The sequence below is a fragment of the Rutilus rutilus genome (genome assembly GCF_951802725.1).
Source record: "Rutilus rutilus genome assembly, chromosome: 18".
In the NCBI taxonomy this organism is placed as follows: Eukaryota; Metazoa; Chordata; class Actinopteri; order Cypriniformes; family Leuciscidae; genus Rutilus; species Rutilus rutilus.
Window position 1 is genome coordinate 25,373,836 of NC_140231.1, and position 27,445 is coordinate 25,401,280.

The following is a 27,445-nucleotide window of genomic DNA, read 5'->3' on the forward strand; positions in this document are numbered from 1 at the left end:
CTCTTTTCTCCACCTGTTTTCTTTATTGGAGATATACAAATGAACACGTTTATGAGTACAATGTGTCTTTATATAGTTTTATTTTTAACATATTGTGATTTTTAACATTGTGTTTTGGTACATCTTTGAAAGTTTTTGTATTTTATATCTAACAGGTTTTTCTAGACAATTTAGCGTAATATTGAGTGGTTTGTCACTGAGTAGTCATGACCGTAGGGTTAATGTTGGTACAAGTACTGAGTTATTGCAGACAGGTCGTTCATACAATTTATTGCCGTTTAATTCTTTTATACGTAGAAATGCATCCGTTACATTTTAACTGCTTATAATTAAATTGCTTTGGGCCTAAAATTCAAGTTTTTAGATATTTAAGTCATCTTGATTTATTATACTGAGTGATATATTAAGCACTATCATTACATTTTCATTTAAATTTTCATAGTTTATAATTCTATGTTGTGTGTTGAGTTACTGTCCACCTCATATTTTCCTGATACTTTAAGAATTATGTATTAACAACATGGTTAGGACATCAGCCTTTCAGTAAAAAAAGAAAACAATAATCTGATTTTGTGATGCTAATTATTTATGGTCAAGCATAACGTACTCCAGTTACAGGAAATACAACTAATTTAATCATTACAAATTATTTATAACACACATTAAGTGTAACTACTATAACTAGGGTGGCTTATTCACACATAAATGTAATCAATGAGTCCACCATGGCACCTCAAATGAGAACTTTGGATTTTGACGGTGAGAGGAGGAAGCAATTCATATCTAAAATGAAACAGTCTACATCTGAACTTGAAGACTGAATGAAATGTTACTTTGTGTGTCAATGAAAGTATGGAATGATTAATTTATGTAATGTTTTCAGCTGTTATGCTAAATCCTGAAGGTACAACAATTTTCATGGTCTTTTGTAACTTTGTAAAGTGCATTAAGTTTTGGTAAGATTTTTTAGAGGAGTAATCTAAAATGTGAAAAATCAATAATTTAAATGTTGTTATTTATTTAACTTTAAGCATGTATCACAATTCGGTGTCTTGTCCACCCTCATGTATTGGTGTTTTCTTATATATAAATCATAGTTTAATAATATCAGCAAAAATGTGTTTGTTGTCAATGAACTGATACAGAAATGTTTCTTTCAGAAACAAGATTAGTTCTACTAGTTACGCATTTATTATCTTAACAGATCACATGACATTATAGATCGCACACATATGTGAAAATGTTCTGTGATCAGTAATGTAATATCAAATAAAAACAAAAAGAAAGAAAAAAGTATTAAAAAGTTTATATTAGACGTCTGATGCTATTGTTCAATACAGGGTTTGTGGCAGTCAATTATTTACAATGTATATTTTTAAACAATATAACTTATTAGAAATCAACAGAGCAGTCGTCGACACGTTCATGTGTGTTTTTATGATGAAAAAAATAAAATAAACCTTTATCAACTAGATTTCTTTCTTGGAAATGTTCAAAGACCAAAAGGCACCGAATTGTACGAATGACCCAGTACAAAGAGGCCTTTATCAAAATGAAAGTGCGAAAAATAGGTTGACCAATCAGAAGCTAACAACAGTGACGTTAGACGCACAGACAGCCATTGATTGGCTCTCGGTATCTATGGCAGCGCAGTCACGGATGTCACATCCAGGATAATCATGGAGGAACGAACTGCGCTGTACAGTGGCCAAACACAATAAAATATCTTACAAAATTAGCGGTGCTGTTGTTTTCCCCCATCATAGAAGCAGATTTGGATTCGTTGAACACATAACAGTCCTTCAATATGATGAAAAACCGTTTGCTTTATAAAAATAATCGCTAGCTCCCAGCTTAACGTCTTATTAAGATTAAGAAGAGCATTTTGTACTCTAGCTTGCTGGCAAACATGTTTACGGATGAAACCCTCGACTCAATTGGTGCTGAATCGACATGGAGAAAGTCGCATCAGCAATCACAAGAATCAGTAAGTTAACAACTTCTCAAACCAGCATATTCATACGCTTGATGAAATATCAGTCGTTTTGTGTGATGTGTATCGTGTTCGTTTTATTCCTGCCCAGAGAAGCTGTCAAACTCTTCCAGTTCACACAGCAGAGGCTAAAACTCAAGCCAAATATGTGTTGGAAAACAGCACTCAGACACAAGACCAGATCAGCCAAACACTCGCCCTAGATCGAGACATTTCGGACTTTCCTGGATTGGTGGAGTTCTTGCGTAGAGTTGAAGATGTGGTTATCAGAGAGCTGGTGAAAAACTCCAAGAGTCACGCTTTTGATGGGTTTGAGGTGAACTGGGAGGATCAGAAGGAGTCGGTGAGAGCCTTGAATGCAGTATTAATAATGGATTATTAAATAGTAAATTATGGAAGCTTGTTTCCATCACAGAAATTTGCTATTGTGAGTTATTAAGTCGGAATTGTGAGATATAAACTCGCAATTCTGAGAAAAAAAGTCTAAACTGGAAGATATAAACTCATAATTTTGAGGAAAAACTGTCCGAAATGTGAGATATAAACACACAGTTGCTATTTATAAAGTCAGAACTGAGATATAAACTCATAATTGTGAAAGAAAAAGTTGCAATTGCGAGTTATAAAGTCCGAATTGTAAGATATAAACTTGAAATTGAGAGAAAAAAAGTACAAATTGTGAGATAAAAAGTCGCAATTACCTTTTTGAATTATCTCACAATTCTTACTCTTTTCTCGCAATTCCAAGTTTTTGTCACAATTCTGATAAAAAGTCTGATTTGTAAGATATAAAGTTAAAATTGTCAGATATAAACTCACAACGGCTAGTTATAAAGTCAGAACTGAGATATAAACTCGTGATTGTGAGGAAAAAGTTGCAATTGCGAGTTATAAAGCCCGAATTGCAAGATATAAACACACAATTGCTCTTTATAACGTCAGAATTGAGATATAAACTCATAATTGTGAAAGAAAAAGTTGCAATTGCCAGTTATAAAGTCCGAATTGTAAGATATAAACTTGAAATTTAGAGAAAAAAAGTATGAATTGTGAGATAAAAAGTCGCAATTACCTTTTTGAATTATCTCACAATTCTTACTCTTTTCTCGCAATTCCAAGTTTTTGTCACAATTCTGATAAAAATTCTGATTTGTGAGATATAAAGTTCAAATTGTCAGATATAAACTCACAACGGCTAGTTATAAAGTCAGAACTGAGATATAAACTCGTAATTGTGAGAAAAAGTTGCAATTGCGAGTTATAAAGCCTGAATTACAAATTATAAACTCACAATTCTCAAATAAAGTCAGAATTTTGAGATATAAACTCACAATTACGAGAAAAAAAGTAAGAATTTCCTTGTTAAATTATATCTCACAAATCTTGACTTTTTTCTCGCAATTCCAATCTCACAATTCTGAGAAAAAGTCTGATTTGTAAGATATAAAGTTCAAATTGTCAGATATAAACTCACAAAGGCTAGTTATAAAGTCAAGAACTGAGATATAAACTCGTGATTGTGAGGAAAAAGTTGCAATTGCGAGTTATAAAGCCCGAATTGCAAGATATAAACTCACAATTGCTAGTTATAAAGTCAGAACTGAGATATAAACTCATAATTGTGAAAGAAAAAGTTGCAATTGCCAGTTATAAAGTCAGAATTGTAAGATATAAACTTGAAATTGAGAGAAAAAAAGTACGAATTGTGAGATAAAAAGACGCAATTAACTTTTTGAATTATCTCACAATTCTTACTCTTTTCTCGCAATTCCAAGTTTTTGTCACAATTCTGATAAAAATTTTGATTTGTGAGATTTAAAGTTCAAATTGTCAGACATAAACTCACAATGGCTAGTTATAAAGTCAAGAACTGAGATATAAACTCGTAATTGTGAGAAAAAGTTGCAATTGCGAGTTATAAAGCCTGAATTACAAATTATAAACTCACAATTCTCAGAATAAAGTCAGAATTTTGAGAAATAAACTCACAATTACGAGAAAAAAAGTAAGAATTTCCTTGTTAAATTTTATCTCACAAATCTTAACTTTTTTCTCGCAATTCCAATCTCACAATTCTGAGAAAAAGTCTGAATTGTGAGAAATAAACTCGCAATTGCGAGTTATAAAGTCCGAATTGCAAGATATAAACTCACAATTGCTAGTTATAAAGTCAGAACTGAGATATAAACTCAGATCAAAATTAAGAATTGTGAGATAAAAAGTCGCAATTACCTTTTTAAATTATATCTCACAATTCACATTTTTTCTCACAATTCCAAATTTTTATCTCACAATTCTGAGAAAAAAAGTAAGAATTGTGAGCTATAAACGCGGAACTGCGAGAAAAATATAGAGATAAAAAGTGTAAACAAGCTTTCATGGTAAATAGTAGTAATAATTGAGTTAGTTAAATTAGAGTTTATGTCTTCGTGGGGATTTCTTGCACAGGTGTCCTGCATGTACCGTCTTCAGCATGTTGATGCTCAGGAAAGGGGTCTGCAAGTCACCAGCGTGTCCTGGAACTGCACTGGCTCAGTCATAGCCTGTGGATTTGGCCGGTAACAGTCCTTTCCTCATACAAATCCATAAAACCACCTGCAGTGTTTATAAAAGCAGTTTTTAATGATGTATTTCTGGGGGTAGTATGGATGATGGTGATTGGAGTAATGAGAAGGCTTCCGTGTGCACGTGGAACCTGGACCGGCAGAACCTGAACCCAATGCGGCCAGACGTGATCATTGATGTGGCCACTCCCATCATGTGTTTGTGCTTCCATCCTGTGAGGCCGTCTGTATTTGCTGGTATGGACACACGTTTAAAAAACGCTTTTAAGATTTGACACATACATGTATAGGTTTATATTTAATCTCAAAATGGAAAATATAAAAACATAAAATGTGAAGTGTTTTGCATAAAGACATTGAATTAAATTGAAGGAAATTTTTGGCATTGTGAAATCATGTTAGTTAAATAATACGGAATTAAATGCTTTTTTCTTCTTCTAGCAATTTGGCAATATTAGAAGCAGTATAAAAATAGCACTATTAAATATAACATATAGATATACACTAATGTTCGAAGGTTTTAGTTTTAGAAATTAATACTTTCAAGTAGAATGGATGCATTAAACTGATCAAAAGTACTGTAAAGGATTTTATAATGTTACAAAATATTTTTATATCTATTCATCAAAGAATCCTGAAGAAAAAAAAATCACAAAAATATGAAGTAGTGAAGCAATATTTTATAATAAAATGTTTCTTGAGCAGCAAATCAGCATATTAGAATGATTTCTGAAGGATCATGTGACACTCAAGACTGCGGTAATGATGCTGAAAATTCAGCTGTCATCACAGAAATAAATTACATTTCATGAATACATTACATTTTACATTTTTTATAAATGTATTACAATAGAAAAGTTATTTAAAATTGTATAAATATTCCATAATATTACCGGTTTTCCCCCTGTATTATTAATAAAATAAATGCAGCCTTGGTGAGCACCAGAGACATATTTAAAAATTATTAAAACATCTTACTGACTCCAAGCTGTTGAACGACAATTTGCTTAATTGTCATGAAAATAATGCAACAATAGCAAAAATCGAAATAGGAAATAGACTTAATGTTTATATTCCAAATATAATTCTTAAGCATCCTGAAAAGAGCCATAAGAACCAAACATTTATCAATAAATAAGTCTGGAAATCAACCATCTCAAAAAATCGAATTTGTGCAAGTGCTACTGCATTATTTGACAATAATAAGTGTTAAAACGGAAAGCCACTCCGTCATTTATTAGGGACACATACCTTTTAATGACTCATTCCATCAAGATAATTTCCCTTCTTCTTTATTGTGGCATTAGGGGGGCTGTACAGTGGCGAGGTGGTGGTCTGGGACACCAGCCGCTCACAGGACCTAATTTTGGCTCAGACAGGAATGTCTGCAGACACCCACCGTGAACCAGTTTATCAGGTATAGAAACGTTTATGACTGAGGCATGATGAACAATCATTCAGTGATATATGTATCACTGAATGCACAGTATCTGTGCGTGTAAACAGGTAAACTGGGTCCCAGGAGCTCGCCGAGGGGAGTTTGTTGTTCTGAGCGCCGGTTCAGGAGGAAGAGTTCTGTTGTGGACTATTGATGGAGCTGAAGCCAAACTCACCTTGAGTTCTGGATATGCCTTTGTCCCACAGCAAATGCCTCAGAGTGGAGCAGCAAGCAAAGTGGGTGTCATAATATGGTAAAATGATATCTGATCCTAGCTAAATCAGAAAACATGCAGATTTAAAAAAATAAAATAAAAGTAATATAATTGTTCGAATTTAGGATTAAATATGACCTTGACATTTTATTTTTTGTGCAATTCAACCTAATAATGCTTTTGATTCTGTCCCTGAAGACCCGAGGTAGCACCACTATAGGAGTAACCTCTGTTGCACTTTCCCCGTGGGACCTGGACACATTCTTGGTGGGCTCAGAAGGAGGCCTTGTGCTCAAATGTTCCTTCAGCAGTGGGACAGTAGCAGCAGTGCCCCCTGATGGTGAGAGCGTGACTCTGCGCAACCCAATGCAGTTCTCTTTCTCACCACGAGGGGGTCCTATACACTCAGTCCACTTCTCACCCTTCCACAGGTGAGCGCTGCGCTATTTTCCTGCACTGTATGTTTTCTACTTTGTGTGATACGTACTTTAAGGCTAGTCGGCAGTACTTGTAACATCTCTGGGTGTTTCTGACTTTAGGAATCTGTTTGTAAGCGTCGGGACAGATGGTTTAGCTCATCTGCACAGTGTGCTCCAGCCACACCCCCTGCTGTCTATACGGGTGTCCGATTCATATGTGTTTTGGGTGAGGTGGTCACCTACACGCCCTCTAGTCTTTGCTGCAGTCACAGGACAAGGTGGGATGTTTGTAATTATCCCATATATATATTTCTATTACATGTTTAATCTAATTTCTAATTTAATTTGAACTCTGGCAGGTTTGGTCCAAATGTTTGATTTGGGTAGGAGGTCTTTAAGGCCAACCTCCACAATTGACCAGAACACAGGAGGTCAGCCAGCTTATTGCCTGGAGTTCAACCCCAAACACACTAATCTGATGGCAGTGGGCAATGCAGATGGTAGCGTCAACATCTGGCAGCTCAGTGCGGAGTTAACGGAGCAAGGTGCGAAGGAGTCGGCAGTACTGGAACAGCTGGCCAATGAGGTGACAGACTGAAACTGTTCAACAATTTGTAATGTATTGTAACTTGTATATATGCATTTCATGTTAAATTGATGTATTTATGCTTATGCTCCAAATAAAAACACAACAGCAACACTTTCCAGTTATAACCAGTAGCGTTTATTAAAGCACACTGCAGTCTTGTGGGTGGTGTTACAGCATATCCTCTCTATAGGTGTGTTAAACAAAGCAAAGCACTTAACAGCTAAAACAATCACAATAAAATGCAGACAGATCCACTACACTATTGTCAGTGAAGCATGAGGAAGTGTCAGATAAATACGCAGGGTTAAGAGTGATAGCAAGATACAGATATTGCTATACTGGATGCTATAGAGAATTTTCATTTCAGATCCATGCAGTTTGGCCTTGTGTTATTGTGAGGGGGAAAACGCATCCCGATTGGTCACTGGCAGGCGGGGGGGGGGGATCAGTTGACGAAAAGCGAGCGGGTGAATTCCACAAAGTCGAAAGCTGACGGGATCTCGCGGCCCTTGCTGTCCAGGTACGGCTTCATATGGGAAATGCAGTAGTCTGCCTGTTCCTTCGTCAGGTTCTGTAAACACAGAAGGTCATTAAGGTCATCTTTCTAACACCAAACATGAAGCCGAGGCCACAATTGTCCAATGCCAGTTGTAAATAACATAGGTTTGTTATTTTGTACCTGGTAGAGTTCTTCCTTGGTGACGAAAGGTTTGTTCTCGGCGCTGAGAGCACGGAAAGCGCTTTCGATCTCCTCGCTTGACTTCACATTCTCCGTTTCTCGGCTGATCATGAAGGCCATGTACTCCTGCAAGGACACGTTTCCATCCCTGAATAAAACAAATTTTATGTTAGCTCATCAACAGACAGAACACAATATTTCATCACATCCATAGAAGAGGTTTCTCACCGGTTTGGATCCACTATGTCCAGGATGGACTCAAACTCTGGGTCTGGTTCTCCTTCTTCAACCATGGGCAGGTCGTAGCCCAGAGACCGCAGGCAAGACTTGAACTCCTGATGGTTTAGACGTCCAGATTTTTCTTTGTCGAAGTGCCTGAGAAATGAACAAAACTTGCATTACATTTTCAAGAACACTTAAGATTAGCATTGTAATGTTTTCTTATTTAAGTGGAAAACTCACTTGAACATCATGCTGAACTCCTTCAGGGCCTCCTCTGTGACTCCTGTGGTATTTCTAGAACAGATTTGCGAGAACAAGTCAGTCAAGGTAAATTGCTCCAATCGCAATGTTCAATAAGTTATGGACTCACAACTAATTAGGTTAATCTCACTCTGATCTGATCTAAAGAAGATCATACAAATATAATAATCTTAATTTCTCATTGTAGACTGGTTTCTGAGGAGTCACCTGGCTTGGATCTGTTGTTCCAGGTTGTGTTGCATCCTCATGCCCAGCTGGTCGAGTTGGTCCCACTGTTGGGCCAGACCCACGGTGCTGTGTTCTGTGTATTTGTTGTCCAGGATCAGCGCCTCCTCCATGGCTGCTCCCAGATCCTCGATCTTCTTCAGCTGACTGCGCATGGCACGAATCTCCTGGTGCTTGCGCTGCAGAGGAACCCAAAGGGAAAAGACATTTAGAACAGAGCAGGGTGTCCATTTATAGTTACAGTCTCAGGTTTGAGGCTTATGCACGTGTTTTAATGTCCTCTTTCCTGCAGGCTTAAACAGTGAATGTTCACACATTTTATGGAAAATTAAAAGTGACTTATTTGTGATTATACCATTCTGGGTGAATACTTGATTCTGATTGGCTGCAGGGTGTCCATTAAAAAGTGATAGAGGACACCTAGTAAAGGAGTTCTGGTGAAACTGACTGTTTACCGTTCGAAATTAATAAATAAATGCGCTGGCTACATCAGTTGTGAGTAACCACAGCAACAGGCAGTCAAAGTATCTATACGGACTATAAATCGAGCGGACTATAAATATCTCCGGTTGCTAAATAAACCGTCAAGCGTAACCAGGGAAACCAAGTTATTGTTTGTAAAACCTTTAGATTTCGATTGTAAAACTAATTAAAATATAAACTAATGTTTAATTTGACAAGTGACCATGGTATAAGCGGGTTAATGCCCGACGAGGTGTCCATTAATACCTGACAATGGACACCTCGTCGGGCATTAACCCTTAATTAATGGATAAGGGTTATTTGGAAACCATTTTTTTATAAATAGGACACACACAGAGTACCTTCTAGCTGAAGAAAAACATTATACTGACTAGAGACATTTTTTCCAGTATTGTTGAAACGCTGAATATTGAAATGTGCACATTTACTTTAAGACTAGATAAGGTTTTTTTTTTTGACAAACAATTTTATCAAAGACTGCACTGACAAAAAGAAATGTCTTGCAGCTAAAATCATTTAGAGCTGAGCATAACTAGATTTTTATTTTAATTCACTCTTTTAATTCCACTTTTTACGATTTTATCCATTTGCATGACCATGACCAGGCCTGGACTTCACAATATTGTACATAAAACACTTGAGCACTAACAAAAGAATGGATTCACTATAACATATTAGTTTTTACTCTATCATCGATCTAATAAATGCAGCCTTGGTGAGCATGAAACACTGAAAAAAATCTTACTGACCAAAACCGTTTGAATCGTAGTGTACTACTGATGAACTACAGCATGATTTAAAACACTAATACTGATTCATTTAGTGTTATTCAAAATTGAATTACCCATTCACTGGTCCCAAACTCACCTTGGTGGCCTCTAGCTGCGACTCTAGAGTTCCGGATTCTTCCACCATGCAGGACCTGCCCACACACCAAAGCAATGAAACCAACAGCAGAGGTCCGAGAACACATGACACATCCACCCAGAAACATCTCACTCACTCCACATGCCAGTCTACACCTTAGAAGAGTGGCTCTCACTACACTAGGTCAGTTATAAGGTCAACTATCATTAAACACAGATATGTAATTTCCAGAGAGTTAAAAAGGTGTATTTTTATGACTATGAGTTATACTATATTGTTAAAATGGGTTTGCACAACCTCTGTCATTACTTCTAGAGCTGTAACCTACATCTTCCTGGATTTCTTGTACATGACAATATGACTTACCAATTGTTTTGTAGTAGATACAGAGTGCAAACTATAAGCCACCCCAGAATGCAACTACAATAACCAAAGTCATGCTAACAAAGCCAACTTATATCCATGGTAATCCAGACCATGCTTGATTAGGGCTGTTGTCAACAGGGTTAGAAACTGCTATATTTGTACCACTGCTTAGCTTTAGTTTAAAGTACAGATCTTGCGAAATGTGCAAAATCAAAGATTCAGAGTTCCTTGACTAGCCATATTATAAGAGTCCAAAAATGTTAATGCACAGCTGTTCAAATTCAGATCAGGATATTGAAAAAGTCTAATCATGGAAATCACATTGCAGTTTCCACCCTGAATCTGGTGCATGAACATTTCCCCAAAATGAAGAAAAAAACTTAAATAACTGAAACATGGGGGAAAAAAAGAAGAGAAACAAAAGGTTAAAGAATGAGATGAAGTGTTCACACTCCTCAACACTGGTGCCGAATGTAGCCAGGCTTGTTGGATTAAGAAGCTGGAAGGGATCATCTAAAAAAAAGCCTCACATCGCAGTGAATGTTAGTAAAAGGGATTGAACACACACACAGAGCCTTTACAGTGGGGATCAGACTCAAGTGCATGAGGAGAAGAAAAACCCAAAAAGTGTGTGGGGTGAGGGGTAAGAGGCCAATCAGAGGAGGAAAAAAGGGAGAAGACCTTCCAGAAAGATCATCATCGACTTCATACTGATAGACACGGATTACCCTCCGATAGGCTATGCTATTCAGAGATGGGGGAGGTGGGAGATGAAGAGGGAATGGAAAAAGAGTGTGAAAAAACAGAAAGGAATACATCTAGAAATATATTTTCAAAACATACTGTAAAATATGCAAAATATATGTAAAGAGAGATTCTTCTTGATGGCACCCTGTATTAGTTCTAACCAATCATTGGTCTATTCTGCCCTGAAACTCCCAAAATTTTCCACCAAATGTGTGCTTCTATCATGACAGTCCCTAGACATCCATTTGCTGACGAGTAAATCCCATTAAACAATTCATTCACACTCACACATACTACAGTAAAATAGAAAAAAATTGTGATATTCACCCATCCAGAAGGTATGTCCTGATTAGATAAATGATTCCAAGCATCAGGGTAGCAGCGAGTAGGTCGAAGGAATGGGGAAAGAGAGACAAATAAGGGAGGGAGAGAAAGGAACAGTTGAGCCGTGACATTAATGCCACTACTCAATACGCACATGAAAGCACATGTGACCGGCGCAAAGCACTGCTGTTGCATATCAAGCCCAGGTGGGTTTAAATTGTGTGACCATGTGAAGAGATTCACCCAAACAGACAACATGGCAAAGCAGGCAATGACTTCAGACTATAAAAACAGTGGATGAAACGAATGAAAATGGCCGTCTACGACAGTTACATGGAGATCAGGAAAGCTTGATTAAATGCAAACAGATGTGTGTGACGTCATGTAGTGGAGTCAAATGTGTTGCATGCTATGTGTGCGTTTAATCCTCGAATATAACTCAACTATAATGAAAGAGAACACAACACTTAAGTAGTGCATGATGGTGCCCTGTACCTGGTCTCCTGCAGCCATTGGTGGAAAGCATTGGCATGTTGGGCAAACTCTTGTCTGAGTTTATCATTCTCTTCCTGTCTCCTCTGCTCCTTCTGTAGCTCCAACTCTCGCTCCTATAAAGAGACAAATTAAGTCAGTTATAAAATGTTAATTTCAACCTTTAAAAATAGATTTAGAAAATCGAATTATTGCACGGTTACAAATGTGATCTTGTTTATTGAACTTTTGTATAAAAGTATATATTCTGTTACATTTGGACACAATATTGTCAGTATTGTCCGTTTTTGCTCAATTTTGCCAATGAAAATAGTTCCAAACAAAGCCACAACAGAACTGTTGTGTGTATTCAATGCTTTTCTCATCTAACACAATAATGGCTTTTCCAGGGTCATTTTTCAGCCAAAATTGATGTGCGACAGCCCTAGTATTTATATTGACTAACATTAACAAAGATTAATAAATGCTGTAAAACACATTGTTAGTTCATGTTAGCTACTAATGAATTAACTAATTATATCTTATTGTACAGTGTTACCATACATTAAAATGTCACTGGCACCAGACAAAGCACATTTTCTGTTTCAGATATTCAGCAATCATCTCAAAAGTCAAATGTCATCCAATTAATATTGGTCTACTTCACATGCACAAACAATTGAAAAAAATTATGCTTCAGGATCCCAATATCACCTTGATGATCTTCTGAAGGTTCCTCCAGGTCTCCTCTAGAGCATCCATGGTAAACCAAGTGTATGGGTTGGATACCACTTGGTAACTCTTGATCTGGCGATCAAGTTCTGCCAGTTGGCTGAAGTCAGCCTCTGCGGAGCTGAGAGAAGAGCGGAAGGCATCATGGGCGTCCCGCAGGGCCCTGATTTCCTCCAGAGAGTTGCACCGCACGGGGTCTGTCAGATCTTCCTCAGCATTCTCAAACCAGCTGTTGAAGGCTGAGGCCTTCTTGGCAAAGGTGAGGAAAAGATCCTCGACCTGGATTGAGTGGTGACCATAAGAACAAGAGTTACAGACATACAAAACAGAATTTAATTTCCTCACTTTAGGCAAAATTTCATTCTTCACACCTTTCTGAAGTGCTCCTGGGCTTCCAAAAGCTTCTTCTTGCGTGCAGCTGAGTTGGACAGCAGCTGGTTCCAGCGCTTCATCAGGGTGGCATGACGAGCCTCGATGGCCTTGGACTGCACGTGTTTGGCTGCCAACAGTTGGTCTTTCAGGGCTGTGATGTTGGTGATGCCCTCCTGCTGGAAAGCCTGAAGCCCTGCATCAAAGGTTTCCTATGGGTAGAAGAAAGACAGTCAGATTACAGTAACAGTAAAGCTTGAAAGGATTTGATGTGCTGAATGTAGAATATGGTTTACGAATGTGTTGTAGATATGTTTGTCATATGCAATGTCACACCTGTTTGGTGAGCAGAGTCTGCACGGACGAGAGATCCCGACCATAGTCATCAGTCTTCAGGCTGTTTTCCTTCTCACCTGATCAAGCCAAAGACACAAATGGGTTACAGATTACAAGGGTGAAAAGAGAAAATAACAGTTTATTTCTTGCCAATCCTTCTTTTAAAAGGAAAGTTTCTTCTCATTTGCATGAAATATCATTAACTCACCAATCCAGGACTCCACCACATCAGCCTTCCAGTTGAACTGCAGGAAGGCAGAGTTCTCATCCAGCTTGGCCTTCCTCTGAGCTGCGGCTCTCTCAAGCTCTGACACCTTCCCACGCAGGGCCTTAATTTTAGCCATGATGTTCTCCACATTGTGGTTCTCCTGCAAAAAAGAAACAATATGACAATGCTATTGGTATCAGCTCACATTAAACTTCATAGAAACTTGTCTGTGATTAAGCATTAAAGGGCCAAATTTACAGTATATGGACTTTCTAATAGTTGAACTATACCTTTTTGATAAGTTCATCTCCATTGGAACACACGTCATTCACTCGGTCCCTGTGCACGGTGAAATCAGTTTCAAATGCTTCATGTTTCTTCAGCAACCCCTGAAAACAAAGAGCCAAATTAAGACAGTTTTGACACAAAAAATAAATAAAAAACAGCAATATGAAGGTGTGTCCAAGACCAAGCTATTTTTTTTCCATTAAGCTCATCTGATGAATACTACAGTTTTTCACACCTGCACAGCTGCCAGCGTATCACCGTAATCCTCACTTCCAACCAGGTTCAGTTTCTCATTAATCCAGGCTTCCTCTTCCTCCACATTCGCCACAAACTGCTGGTATTCCAGCGACTCCTCAAGCCTCTGCCCGCTAAAAAATGGCAAACCAAAGAATTTTCAAATTGCTGTCCAAGGCAATATACACTACTGTTCAAATGTTTGGGGGTTGATAAGATTTCACCAAGACTGAATTTATTTGATCGAAAATGCAGTAAAAACAGTAAGATTATTTAGAATATTACAGAAAAATAGACGAAATACAGTTCTCACCGAGCAGCAGCCAGATCTTTCAGTTCCTTCCAGTGCTCCACAAACTGGGCCAGCCTCTGCTGGATCTCCTCCTGTCCTATGGTGTTGTCGTCAGACAGCTTCTTCCCAGTCTCCAACACAGACTGCAAGGACAAAAAAATGCCGTTAGCATTCAGAATTATGATTCACTTGACTTTAATACGCTCCAGTCAAGACTTTTTTCATTTCTATAAATCGATATGCAACAATGTTGCAGGTGTCTCCTCACCTGAATGGCCGGCTCGTGTGCTCCCAGCTCAGCCTCCAGCCTCTTGTGCTTCTTCCTCAGATTCTGTACTCCTGTCAAATCACGTCCGTAGTCCTCCGAGCTCACCAACAACTTCTTTTCCCTAATGGAACAGAATGAATTAGATCTAGTATACAGCCTTAAAAGAAAAAAAGGTTAGTGTGTGATCAATTTTAGACCACTCAGAATGATGTAAACCATACTTGATCCAAGATTCCTCATCGTCCAGATCCCTGAAGAACTGGTGCAGACGATGCGACTCGTTCAGCTTGGCACGGCGCCCAGCAGCCATGCTCTTGATTTTGACGAAGCGTCCGTTAACGGCATCACGTTTGTCCTTGACCTGGGAAGTGTCGAAGGCATTGCTGGCCATCAGGCTGTCAGCCTGGCCATTAAGATCCTTCAGACGATCCTATAAGAGCACAGAGACACCAAAGAGCCATCAGAATGTGCTAACTGAAAATAAAATTATAAGTATGTCTGGAGTTATAGTCGGTGAGCTACCTCATGAGCAGAGATGTCAGCCTCCAAAAGCTGGTGCTTTTTAAGCAGATTGTTGACTGAGGCCAGATCTTTCCCATAATCCTCAGAGGCGAGAAGAGCCTCAACCTAGGAGCAGAGGAAGAACGTCAGAATTTTTGGAATTATTCTAGTTCGAAATTGTACCAAGAACTATCCTAAGTAGCTATTAAGTCACATAAATACCTCAGACAGCCAGAAGTCGAAGTCCTTGATGCCAGTGTTGAAGTTCTGCTGCTTGTTTGCCTCCTTTAGTTTCTGACTCTTCTCAGCAGATTTGTTGACGAGGAACTGCCACTGCTCATCCAGAGCATTAAGACGAGCCTGAGAGCAAATATGAGCGCGACCACAGCAAAATGAGCACAGACCATAACGCAGCAGCTGCCTATTTCTGAAACACTTTCGAAACTTTTACCTTGACAGCATCCTCACTTCCAGCACAGGCACCTCTCTGGATGAGAGCATTGCCAGTGTCTATCACCCCGCGGATGCGATCAGCATTAGCGTGCAACTCAGCCTCAAAAGCCTGGTGCTTCTGGTGCTTGCTCTGAAAGTGGCAAGAAAGCGAAATACAGCAAAACTGAGCCACACAGTGAAGTCGTGCAAGGGTGCAGGTGTAAAAAAAGCAATAGCTGATTTTGTATCTACCTCTGTAGATGTGTACAGGAAACTGATATAAACATCGGTGTAAAAACTCAATATCCACGAAAGCAGTGCATATTTAACGCTACTGTAACATACATGTGTGCGTTTTATGTGTATGCCTTTGTTTAGACTGTCTGTGAAAAGTGATGTCTTATCTGTAAATCACAAAAGTGCACACCTTTCAAAATTAAAATTAAAATGTGTACATTACACACAAAAAAACAGAATGTGAAGTGACTGTGAATGTACAAACCACCAAACAAGGACCAAACACGTAACGTGGAACTCATTCTATAAACATGACATTCAAAGCCTGATGAAACATTCAATAAAATGAAGTGGACGCCATCCAGCACATAATAAACTCTGTGGAGAAATCTAGGAGTTGGGGTGTTTTGTCTAAGATCATTCCACATTTTATATTACCCAGAGAGATGGAGAGAAGGAACAAAGCACTTCCAAACGGCTCATCTAAAGCATTTGCTGAGACACTCAGAATAAGCCGGGCTGCCGATACCGTAACTGCATATGGATTCTGGCCGTAGCGCACATGTAACTGATTCTGTTATTTTAACACAGTATTCCACAAAAAGCAAAGCAAAATTAATTGTTTGAAAGCACTTCTCCAGCATCTCTCTGAATTGATACATTATTGTGGCTATGATCGGAATAGTACCATAACATAGCAGCATGCATATTAGAAGTTTTTTTATGCATGGAATATTTGAAAGACTAACTACATTTATCAAAATGTGCAGTACAATTAGAGCACAATGTGTGTGATACTGTGGATAATGCGCTCAACTAGACTTTTCATGTAATAAATAAAAATGTTCAAATAAGAAAAAAAATTATTTTAATATTTTATTGTAAAATAAAATAATGAATATTCATGTAATACTTGTATTTTTTAGTATACCTGTAAAATTAAAATACTAATAGTATGTATGGCTGTCTTCAATTCTTCATTTTCAAATATTAAACCATCAAAATGAACAGAGCTGCGCTTCACTGTAAAACACACAGCTTATATGTTTACTTAATTAAAATCACATAATGAATAGTATGAAGTATTCTACTACGCTATTCCAAACACAGCCTTTTACTTTTGTCAAAGTTTGCTTTTAGATCCACAACTCGATGAGAAGCAAAGGTTTTCTGTGAGGAACGAATTTAAATCAAAACATCCCAACTTCAATGACACAACATGAAAATGGAGGCCACACCCAGCAATTAAAAATGAAAGGCTGCAACAATGGGTCACGGGAAGGAACAATGACAAACAGCTGATGATGCTATACAAAGCAAGACATTTAATAGACATACGGAACTCAAATACACATTTACAGACAAAACAATAAGACAATAGACAAGTGGAGAGACCCTACTGGGGTTAGTTAGCTTTGGCACTACTGCACTTACCAGCAGCTTGGACAGCTAGAAACAGACAGTGGGAACACAGACAGAAGTTCAGTTTAATTTCCTATATAATAAAACACTTGGGGTTGGTTGAGGCGGGGATAACAAGAGAAATGCATTTTAATTTGCACTTGAATTTATTATGGTATTAATAGATTTACAAGGTTAGACTTAAGCGGGATACTGATATTTAGAAGTTTAGCACGTCTGAAAAAAGGTTGGCACGATCTGTTCTGAGACTGATGCCTGAAGTGTGACGTTACCTGGATGTTAGTGGGGTCCTTGTAAGACTCGTCGGTGGCGGTCTGTAGTTTCTCACTGATCCACGCTTCAATCTCATCTACATCTCTGCTAAACTGCTGCAGAGTCTGCGACTCACCCAGCTTAGAGCGTTTCTCAATCATCTGAGCCTTGAGACGGCGCCACCTGGAGGTCAGAATTAAATAAAATCACACGAAACCCACAAATATTTACATGGTATGGATTCACTCAGTCTGAGCAGTATAAAACAGAAGGAGCCGGACCTGTCCAAGACTTCATTGCGGCGATTGAAGATTTCAGGCTTGGCGTAGTGGTCAGCACTAATGAGCTGGTCAGCAAAAGACTGCAGTGCTGCAATCTTCTCTTCCTGCAAAGACAGACAAATCGAAATGATTAGCACAGAAAAAAAAAAAAAATCCACGTTCAAAATCAAATAATGTTGAGATCGACTGCATTGTTATATCGCAATGGCGCTTGCTGACCTGCACATTGATAGCCTTGTCAAAGTCTTCGTGTTTCTTGATGAGGGCCTCCACACTGTCCAGGGAGTCTCCCTTGTCATCGCTGGCCAAGAAGGCCTCGCGAGCTGCCATCCAGTTCTCAGCCTGCTCGCAGTCACGGTTGAATAGCTGCAGAAGACAAAAAAGAAACATATAATGTTATTTGACTGCAACATTTCCTAATGTCAATGTTTTGTGTGTTAAAAGTAAACATGATCCCTGCTGACCTGCAGTTCCAGACACTGGTCCAGCATCATCCTGCGCTGAACCCAGGCCTTCTCCAGGTCAGCTCGCTCCCGGTCAAGAGCCTCCAGCTTCTGTTGGATCTCAGGGCTGGCGTAGTGGCCACGGGCAAGAAGCTGCTGTCCAAATTGCTCAAAGGCCTGGAAGGTGCCTGCACGAGCATCGATCTCGGTACGGTGTTCCTAGAGAATGGGAACATGTGAGTGTTTAAAAAAAAAACATGTTTCCTTTACAAAACTGTGTTTAGTCCATGAACAACTAAATCGTATTATTAAAAGTAAAACGGTAATATGAAAAAATACAGATCACAGATCTTTTTGGCAGCATTCAGTACCTGATGTCTCTCCAACAAGGCTTCAGCTCCAGTGACGTCTTTGGCCAGCTCGTCAGAAGACACGAGGCCTCTGATGCCATTGATCCAGGACATGAGATCCCTGTGAGAAAGAAGCACAGATTTGTTTAGAGACTTCTAAACTACTGCTTTTATACCATCTAGTTTATCTAAGCTGTTCCTTGTGCAACACGTATTTTCATCTCTTTTTATTACTCCTTCTCACCTGAAGTCACTGAGGAAGCGCTGCAGGTCGTGAGAGTTGCCCAGTTTTTCTTTGCGTTGGTCAGCACGACCCACCAGGCTGCTCCAGGCTGTGTTCAGCTCGGTGCACTTCTCCTGGATGTCATCCACAGCCTCAGGATGAGACTGAATCAGACGCTCTGCAGTCTCACCCAGGGAGTTCACCTGCCACAGGGAGAAGAAGATATTTAGCTGATGTTTTAGGCAAGGAATGAACCAAGAAAACTAAAACTAAAACAAAGAAGATAAATTTTACCTTGTCTCCTAGAGCGGCCAGGTCTCTCTCAAAGCCTTCGTGCTTCCGCTGCAGAGCCTGCACGCTGGCAAGGTCATGGCCATAGTTATCGGTGTTCAGGGCTTGGTTCTTCTCTTCAATCCATTCCTTGGTCTCATCTGCATCCCTGTGAATCACACACTAGCTGAATTTCTCTGCATTTCATGTGGCTCGTATCGTACAAGTATAACAGTATAAAGTGCCATATATGTACCTGTGGAACCTCTGCACTTCATGAGCACTACCCAGCATGTTGCTTCTGTCTTCAGCCAGCTGCTGCAGGGCCCTCCAGCGGTTGTTCAGCTCCTATACACCAACATAAAACCATCAGCAGCCAATCAGAGCTTACGTTATTGGTCTACATAAGACAATGATGTGATCCTTGACCGCAGGCAACAGATTAATCTTGAATGATATGAAACGACTGTTGAGAAACAAAAATGTTTTGGCAATGTATATTTAGAAATATGTTTAACAGCCAATCCACTATCCAAAGCACTACATAAATGCTTCTAAATCCTTTGTGTCATACTTTGCTCTTCATTTCAGCAGCAAAAGCAACAGTATGGATGAGTGGAACAAACAGAAAGGCTACAACATTTAAGCACATAGGATGAGTGATGGCAGTCAGCAAATATGGAAACTGGGGTGGATGCATCTGCCACAAACTGAAAAAAATAAGCGTTAATGCATTCTAGAATGGCTGTTATACCTCCACCAAAAAACAGATGGTGTCAAGACAAAGGAGTTATTTCAAATGGGCAACATGTACTCATGAAAGGAAAAGGGGGGTGGGGGGATGCAACTGCACAGTTGATGGTTCAGTAATGAGACAAAGGGAATCAGAGACCATGGTAAAAGTACAAGACCACCACAATGAGGTAGTACTCCAGGTACACAGGCCACAAAGCAGATTTAGTGGAATGGGTTGTGGGACGATTTAAAGATTGCAACGAAGAACCTAGGATCTTACCTTAATAGTATTAAAGTTGGCCGTTGTTTGAACAGCCAAGCGAACAGACTATATTGAGTTGAAAAATTTGCAAAAGAACAGATAAGAAACACACCAATCAAGAGAGTATCACCATGTGAATTAAAAGAACCAGACTGTTCTTTTCTTTCTGTAACCACAGTCAACAAACAACACTGTGGTTAACATACAGGTCAAACAAGACCCTGCATCAAAACTACACATGCGTCAAAGACCAAAGATTAGATGTTATAATAGATTATGTCTAAAGCATTTGAAATTCAACAAGCTATATTACCTTCCATGGAGATGCACTTTTAGAGTCAGCTTCATCCTGTGAAATAATACAGAATTATACAATCAGTTCAACCCACAAAAACATCACATGATATTCTTGTGTTTGTTTCATGCAGACACTCCAACTGTTGTAGAGACGATATGAATGATATAAAATAATAATGACCTTGCCAGGAGCTGAGCCCAGCATCTCTAGTTGCTGATGGTAGGATGAAGGGATGGTGGGAGGAGGGAATGGAGGGTTGGAAGGAGAAAGGGGGAAAAATAGACAAGGTCACCAAATCTATGATGCTCATAAATTCAGGCATACAAATAAACATACTACTCTGATGTATGTATACTCCCACATTTCGATGTAAATGATGATGAGCGGAATGACTAATTTTAGAAAAATCTTGATTCACACTACCATTCAAAAGTTTGAAAAAGTTATATTTTTTTATACTTTTATTCTGTAAGGATGCGTTAAATTGATCAAAAGTGACTTGATAGACATTTATAATGTAACAAAAGATTTGTATTTTAAATAAATGCTGTTCTCTTAAACATTCTATTTATCAAAGAATCCTCGAAAAAAAATGAATTACAGTTTTGACAAAAATAATATAAGCGTAAATGTTCCCAACACTGATAATAATAAATGTTTCTTGAGCACCTAATCAGCATATTAGAATGATTTCTGAAGGATCATGTGACACTTATGACTGGAGTAATGATGCTGAAAATACAACTTTGATAATCAGGAATAAATTACATTTTAAAATATATTAAAATAGAAAACAGCTATTTTAAATTGTAACAATATTCCACAATATTACTGTTTTTACTATATTTTTGTTTAAATAAATGCAGCTCCTGTGAGAATAAGAGACTTCTTTCAAAAACATAAAAAAAAAAATCTTACCAATCCCAAACTTTTGAACAGTAGTGTATGTATGTGTATGTATAATCAAATTCACTGTGTGTATAAAGTGTTTTCCTCTCACCTGGGCCTGCACAACCGGAGCTTCTTCCGCCATCAGTCCTTCAGACTCCAGCTCAGATGCCACCTTATTTATGTCCCTCAGCCGAGACTCATTTGCTTTCAGATCCTAGTGAACAATAAAACAAAAAACAAAAAAAGACAAAACAAAGAGTTTAGAAGATGTACTATGTACAATGCTAGTGTCCGATGATAAATGCGTCACAGATGTGTAAGAGAAACAAACCTTCTGGAAGTCATCAAACTTCTTCTGCAGCACTTCCACTTGCTCCAGGTCAGAGCCGACCTCCTCATTAGTAAGCGCTGACTCCTTTTCATTGATCCACTGCTGCAGTTCGTTCGCCTCACGGAAAAGCATGAACTTCTTGCAGCTCTTCTCCAGCATGTCCTTCCTCTTCTCTCCCAAGTCTTGCAGTGTACCATACCTGAAGAGAGGGATAAAGAGAGAAGTCAGAACCTTAAATGCAACTCCCACCTCAACACAGGGACTGAAGCATCTCCCTCTAGGAGAGGAAATGAGAGGTGGAAGCACAGACAGGGGTTCAACTACTGACGAGAAATCTGCACAGTCAGCCACTGAAAATGCAGAATGAATTCTAGACACCAATTCTACATATGGAAAAAGCTCAGAAGAGATGTGAACTTCTATCCCTTTATGAAATAGAAGAATTATCTGGACAGAGGGATATATAATAGGAAGGATAGAATGTTAGAGGACCTAAAGTGACAGAAATGCCATATGGATGAGAGGAATGATTGATCAAAGGCTTCTTTGATCAAAGGAATGACATAGGTTAGGCCTACTCACAGTTCCTCCACCTGCTTCATGCGCATAGATACGCTGCACACCTCCTTGGTGACCACAGTCCTGCCACAGGGCAGGGCAAGCAGACACATGCAAGCATTTAAATGAAGAAAGAAAGAAAACAAAAAAAGAAAATAAAGGAAAAAGAGGAGTAACGAGGGGTCAGAAACATTATTGAGGGTTAGTTTTTAACAGATGCCATTTTTGAGCTACAGGAAGAATAAAGATGTTAAGATCTTAAGAGGCTTTGTGTTAAAGAGAAATGATTTTGTTGGAATGTAAGATGTGTGGTAGAAAAGCAAGTACACATACATGTTCACATTTCACACATTCAATCGATAAAAACGGTTTAGTGAATTACACGCTATGCAGATTAATTAGTTGAATGAAACTGTTTTCCAGTTTAATATATTTAAAATGTAATTTATTCCTGCGATGGCAAAGCTGAATTTTCAGCAGCTTTTACTCCAATCTTCAGTGTCACATGATCCTTTGGAAAATATTATAATATGCTAATTTGCTGCTCAAGAAACATTTCTTCTTGTCAATGCTGATTTTTTTTTTTTTTTTCAGGATTCTTTCATGAATTCATCCTGATGAATAAGATCTTTACTGTGACTTTTGATCGATTTAATGTATCCTTACTGAATAAAATAATTAAATTATTTAATAATAAAAAATCTTACTGACTTACATTGACAGCCCTAATGCATATTAAACATATAGTGAGAAATCTGCCCACAATCATTTGATAAGAAAACTGAAAGCAGAATGACTCTTACTGGTTGTCAATCTGATCCTGTCGCAGAGCGATGCTGCCCTGTTCATCTAGCAGATTCTCGCGAGAGGAAGATTGAGTCGGGTCCAACTTCTTCACGTACGCCGCGGGAACAAAGCCCTGCCTGTCGTTCACTTCCACTTTCCACCAGTCCTGAGGACAAGATAAATATATTACTTGAATGAGTTCAAACTGTCATTTAGAGCCAAACTGTCATGCTAAGTAACATGAAGCATGCCCTATTAATCACCTTGTTGGTGCTGTTGAGCAGAGTGAGGATGTCGCCCTTCTTCATGGTGACCTCACGTGGACTCTTCTCCTGGTAGTCATACAGAGCAAGAACCAGCTCCTTACCGGTCTCATCATCAGTGGGGGCCACTTGTTGCTGTTGATGAAATCCATGAAAAAGGACCACATTTTCATTGACATGAAATGAACAAAGGTGCACATGTAGTCTATGTTATTTCCTTTTGGTCAATGTAGTAGTGTTGTTGTTATGTGGTCTTACTCTGCAGCCCTGAGCTTGTTCTTTTAAGGCCTGGATGCTGCTGCCATATGCACTCAGATCAGACATCAGTGCCTCATGCTTCTTCAGCAGAGCCTGTAAATGATAACAATGAGATTTCAGTGTCCATCCATTTTTTTTTTTTTACATAAAACTGCAATATGAGACATTACAAAGCAAATTCATTTTAGTTCTGCCAATTAAACATCTTGTGAATGAGAATTGCTATATGAAACGAACAACTTTTTCCCCTTACTTTGCAAGTTTTGCTCAAATATGAGGTTTAATAATAATTTCAGGCCTCTAAACCTAAAAGAGGTCCATTCTAGATAAATTCCAGTCCCCCTTCCTGTTTACCTCTGCAGAGTCCTCGTCTTTGCCATAGTCAGTGCTTCCTACAATGGGCTCCTTCTCTCTCATCCAGGACTCTGCCTCGTTGGCATCAGCAAAGTACTGCTGAGCCTGAAGGGAGTCCTCCAGATCCTGTCTACGCTGGGTCGCTTTTCCCTTTAGTCCGTCCCAACGGTTGTGCAGCTCTTGGAGCTTAGCTTTCACATCCTCCGCTGCAAAGTGACCTGAAACGGTGGGGAAAAAAAGCTTTTTAATTTTCATAAATACTTCAAATTTATTGTTTCTACATTGACTAAAGGTGTTTAATTCTGAAACAAAGCCTAATACAAAGTCAATGTCTTAGAAATAAATCCTACCCTCATCAACCATGGCCTCCCCCTTCTGAGAAACAGCCTTGATTCTGGGCTCATGACCAGAGATTTCTGCCTGCAGAGCCTGGTGCTTCTTCAGAAGGTTCTGGACTCCAATAAGGTCTTTTCCTGAGAGGGTACAAGAAGATCATTGTTATATGAATGTCAACAGTTTATAGTTATTTTAGATAGTCTGTAGAATGCCAACTTCTCAGACCTCATTTCATGAAATTTAATTACACTGACCCCTGTTGGTGGAGGAAGCAATAGGTTCCTTTTCTCGGATCCAGGTCTCCTCATCTTCTACATCCCTGAAAAGTTGCTGAAGGCGCAGAGAGTCTGAAAGCTTCTGTTTACGGGCGGCCATGGGCTCCTTTAGGGCCTCGTAGCGTGCCACCAGAGCCTCTTGTTTCTTGCGGATGTTATCAGCATCAAAATGGCCGGCCTCCTGGAACTGCCTGGCCTGAATGGTAATGCCATCGATACGGTCCTGTCAAGAGGAGAGAAACAAGCTTTCAGTTCAGATGAAAGAAGTTTAGACGTTTAGTAAAACTGCCAATAGTACAGAATCATACATGAAAGTCTACATATCATATATCAGTTAATTTCAGAATCATTCAGACATTGTTACCTGGTGGGCAGCCACATCAGCCTCTAGCAGAGCATGTTTCTTCTGAAGGTTCTGGACGCTGGTCAGGTCTTTTCCAAAGTCATCGGAGGCCAGGTGTCCCTCCACCTCATACAGCCACAGCTCGATGTCCTCCACATTACGATTGAACTGCTGCTGCTGGTTTGCTTCACGCAACTTAATCCCTACAAGGGTAAAGGATGTGATATCATTAAAAAATTATATTTTTACTTGTGTTACATGTTTGCCACAGTTTTGAACTAGAGCCAAAAAAGGTTATGGTTTCAAAACACACTGGTAGAACTAAATGAACAGTGGTTGTTACATTAATTGTCAGTCAGATAGTCTCTTCCAGCAATTCTCTCTCACCTTTGAGCTCAGTTGCCTCTAGAAGTTTCTTCCACTGAGAGCTGACCTCATCCATTCGGGTGGACACCTCGCTGGAGGCATAGTGTTTCCTATCAACCAGCTCCTGGCCTGATTTCTGCAGCGCATCAATGCGGCTCTGATTAGCAGAAAGCTCGGCCTCGAAGGCCTGGTGCTTCTGTACCTTCCCCTGCAGGTTGGATGGGTCCTAAAAAAAGAAGGAACAGAGATGGGGAGGAAAAGAGGATGAGAGAAATAAAGAAATATAGACAACTGAATCCAAATGTGCAACACAACTTGTAGTAGTTCTAGGACAACATACCTTGTAGGCCTCGTCAGTGGCGGTCTTCATCTTCTCATTTATCCAGCTCTTGAGCTCATCAGAGTCCCGGAAGAACTGCTGCAGATGGAAAGAGTCCTCCAGGGCGGCACGGCGAAACTGAGCACGCTCATGAAGAGCGTTGCGTCTGCTCAGCAGCTGAATTAGAAGAAAAGGCGTTTAAATTCTAGTATTACCAATGATTCAGCACTTCTGTCAGCAATAATTGAGGGGAGGAAAGTGCTTGCGAGCGTGAAATGAAGGACATTTCAGGGTGCTAATCTCCACTTACTGCATCTCTGCGGGTGGCCACATCCTCCTTGGCGTAGTGATTGTTCTGGATCAGTTTGGTGGCAAATTCATCCAGGGCCTGTACATTTCAATACAGAATTAAAAGAATTAAAAACTGTAAGATTTGTAAAATAAATTGTACCAGGCCCTGAATTGTACATCAGACTGTGTGATTTCTTACGGTGATTTTTTCTTCCTGGGCACTGAGGGATTTCTCAAAGTCTTCGTGTTTCTTCAGAAGAGCTTCAACGCTGTCCAGAGAGTCACCTAAGTCTTCATTCAGCAGGAAAGCCTTGAGGAAGACAGATTTTCAAACTAAATTTTTGTTCCACGTTTGAGAGAAAGTGTGATCTTCACAATATAAGATGAATGATTTCTACACAAATTTGTACCTCTTGCTTGCTCATCCAGTTGTCAACCTGCTCGGTGTCCCTGTAAAAGAGTTGCAGGTCCATGCACTGCTCATACTGCTGCCTGCGTAGCTCCCACAGCTCCAGAAGAGACACTTTTTCTTCAGAGAGTATGCCCAGCTACACCGCCGAACAGAAAATGGGGAGTCATTCAGGTGCTACTCACTTTAGATTTTCAATAATGAGTTTGCAAATAGTCTACAAAAACACAGATCTGTGGTCAGACACACCTTTTCCTTGACTTCCTCAGAAGCATAATGCCCAGTGTTCAGCAGAGCTTGCCCAGCCTCATCAGTAGATTTGAAACTGTCCTCATGAGCATCAATCTCGCCCTGATAAAACATTATGGACACAATCAGTCTTTCAATGCCAAGCATCCTTGGTAGAACAACACTGTAAGAGCAATTACAATAGCAATACTTAATTAGCAAATCACACTCAAATAGGTTTGTTTCTATAAAAATAAAAAATTATAGAAAGAAAGGTTGAATCCAATATTCAATCCAAACATAATTTTCCCATGTTGTTCTACTGGTTTAGATGTTAGGATAATACCTTATGCTCCTGGTGGCGGTCGAGCAGGGCCTCAGCTCCAGCCACATCGTTGGCCAGCTCGTCTGCGTTGATCAGAGCCTTCATCTCGGTCACCCAGCTGGTCAGATCACGGAAATCTGCAGTGAAACGCTGCAGCCTAAAAAAAAAAAAAAAAAATTCATAAGATCACAAGCTAGCACTGTGTGAGCTGAGCTTAACATTACAATCTCAATTTGAAGCGATCAAAAGCAAAAAGGTGTGTATTAACCCACCTGTAGGAGTCATTGAGGCGAGCGTGTCGCTCAGCCGCCAGGGTACGGATTTGTTCCCAGTTGGTAATGAGTTCGTCTCTTTTCAGGTGGATCTGAGTGGCGTTCTGGGGGTGTGTCTGCTGCAGACGGTCTGCCTCACCACCAAGAGTGTTTACCTGAAGACAGGAGAGCATGTCAACATCATACACAAAGAATGATTGCACATTGCTTAAACATGGGCGTATAACAGAGAGTGCATTAAATTGAATGTACATTAAAAAAAAAACAATGAGAGAATAAATGTATAAATTTGATTTGGCCTGCATTGTGAAATAGAAAAATAAAAAAGTTTGTGGATAGGCTGAGACTGACCTTGTCCTCCAAGGCTGCTAAGTCTCTTTCCAGCCCTTCGTGTTTCCGGAGCAGGGCTTGAACGCTGGCGAGGTCACGACCAAAATCATCAGACGCCATCAGCTGCTCCTTCTCCTTAATCCAGCTGATTGTCTCATCCACATCCCTGTAGGCCAGAACAAAACATTTCAGAAATTGTTCTGAAAGTGGTGTGG

At 39.4% G+C, this 27,445-nt stretch overlaps 2 protein-coding genes across 10 annotated transcripts in view; one reads left to right on the forward strand and one right to left on the reverse strand.

Annotated features, from left to right (window-relative positions):
• The first annotated feature begins 1,623 nt into the window (after positions 1-1,623).
• Positions 1,624-7,339, forward strand: dync2i2 (dynein 2 intermediate chain 2). Its single transcript, XM_084386759.1, has 9 exons — positions 1,624-1,987; positions 2,085-2,336; positions 4,442-4,551; positions 4,637-4,794; positions 5,865-5,974; positions 6,064-6,231; positions 6,408-6,640; positions 6,749-6,906; positions 6,988-7,339. The coding sequence occupies exons 1-9, from the start codon at positions 1,910-1,912 to the stop codon at positions 7,224-7,226; spliced, it is 1,506 nt and encodes a 501-aa protein (XP_084242885.1). The 5' UTR covers positions 1,624-1,909; the 3' UTR covers positions 7,227-7,339.
• sptan1 (spectrin alpha, non-erythrocytic 1) overlaps positions 7,330-27,445 on the reverse strand; it is a 32,967-nt gene continuing 12,851 nt past the window's right edge. For 2 of the 9 annotated variants that reach the window (XM_084386757.1, XM_084386754.1), the window contains exons 6-55: positions 27,252-27,396; positions 26,901-27,055; positions 26,650-26,785; positions 26,325-26,426; positions 26,077-26,214; positions 25,866-25,976; positions 25,686-25,763; positions 25,397-25,552; positions 25,078-25,282; positions 24,712-24,893; positions 24,327-24,570; positions 24,087-24,209; positions 23,737-23,954; positions 23,383-23,475; positions 23,125-23,259; positions 22,879-23,027; positions 21,518-21,716; positions 21,296-21,400; positions 20,476-20,508; positions 20,311-20,346; positions 20,016-20,063; positions 19,257-19,348; positions 19,025-19,169; positions 18,752-18,933; positions 18,529-18,628; positions 18,179-18,376; positions 17,934-18,080; positions 17,715-17,818; positions 17,454-17,616; positions 17,194-17,208; positions 15,542-15,673; positions 15,313-15,450; positions 15,112-15,216; positions 14,811-15,019; positions 14,590-14,710; positions 14,343-14,464; positions 14,031-14,163; positions 13,798-13,896; positions 13,508-13,667; positions 13,300-13,376; positions 12,966-13,175; positions 12,577-12,873; positions 11,887-11,999; positions 11,395-11,412; positions 9,955-10,009; positions 8,587-8,783; positions 8,359-8,412; positions 8,125-8,271; positions 7,897-8,044; positions 7,330-7,788 (exon numbers count right to left, since the gene is read on the reverse strand). In XM_084386757.1, the coding sequence (XP_084242883.1) occupies positions 7,663-7,788; positions 7,897-8,044; positions 8,125-8,271; positions 8,359-8,412; positions 8,587-8,783; positions 9,955-10,009; positions 11,395-11,412; positions 11,887-11,999; positions 12,577-12,873; positions 12,966-13,175; positions 13,300-13,376; positions 13,508-13,667; positions 13,798-13,896; positions 14,031-14,163; positions 14,343-14,464; positions 14,590-14,710; positions 14,811-15,019; positions 15,112-15,216; positions 15,313-15,450; positions 15,542-15,673; positions 17,194-17,208; positions 17,454-17,616; positions 17,715-17,818; positions 17,934-18,080; positions 18,179-18,376; positions 18,529-18,628; positions 18,752-18,933; positions 19,025-19,169; positions 19,257-19,348; positions 20,016-20,063; positions 20,311-20,346; positions 20,476-20,508; positions 21,296-21,400; positions 21,518-21,716; positions 22,879-23,027; positions 23,125-23,259; positions 23,383-23,475; positions 23,737-23,954; positions 24,087-24,209; positions 24,327-24,570; positions 24,712-24,893; positions 25,078-25,282; positions 25,397-25,552; positions 25,686-25,763; positions 25,866-25,976; positions 26,077-26,214; positions 26,325-26,426; positions 26,650-26,785; positions 26,901-27,055; positions 27,252-27,396 (6,598 nt within the window). In that variant the 3' untranslated portion in view covers positions 7,330-7,662. Of the gene's footprint in view, positions 7,789-7,896; positions 8,045-8,124; positions 8,272-8,358; positions 8,413-8,586; positions 8,784-9,954; positions 10,010-11,394; positions 11,413-11,886; positions 12,000-12,576; positions 12,874-12,965; positions 13,176-13,299; positions 13,377-13,507; positions 13,668-13,797; positions 13,897-14,030; positions 14,164-14,342; positions 14,465-14,589; positions 14,711-14,810; positions 15,020-15,111; positions 15,217-15,312; positions 15,451-15,541; positions 15,674-17,193; positions 17,209-17,453; positions 17,617-17,714; positions 17,819-17,933; positions 18,081-18,178; positions 18,377-18,528; positions 18,629-18,751; positions 18,934-19,024; positions 19,170-19,256; positions 19,349-20,015; positions 20,064-20,310; positions 20,347-20,475; positions 20,509-21,295; positions 21,401-21,517; positions 21,717-22,099; positions 22,160-22,878; positions 23,028-23,124; positions 23,260-23,382; positions 23,476-23,736; positions 23,955-24,086; positions 24,210-24,326; positions 24,571-24,711; positions 24,894-25,077; positions 25,283-25,396; positions 25,553-25,685; positions 25,764-25,865; positions 25,977-26,076; positions 26,215-26,324; positions 26,427-26,649; positions 26,786-26,900; positions 27,056-27,251; positions 27,397-27,445 lie in introns of all 9 variants that reach the window. The other 7 variants (XM_084386752.1, XM_084386751.1, XM_084386753.1 and 4 more) reach the window with 7 other exon arrangements.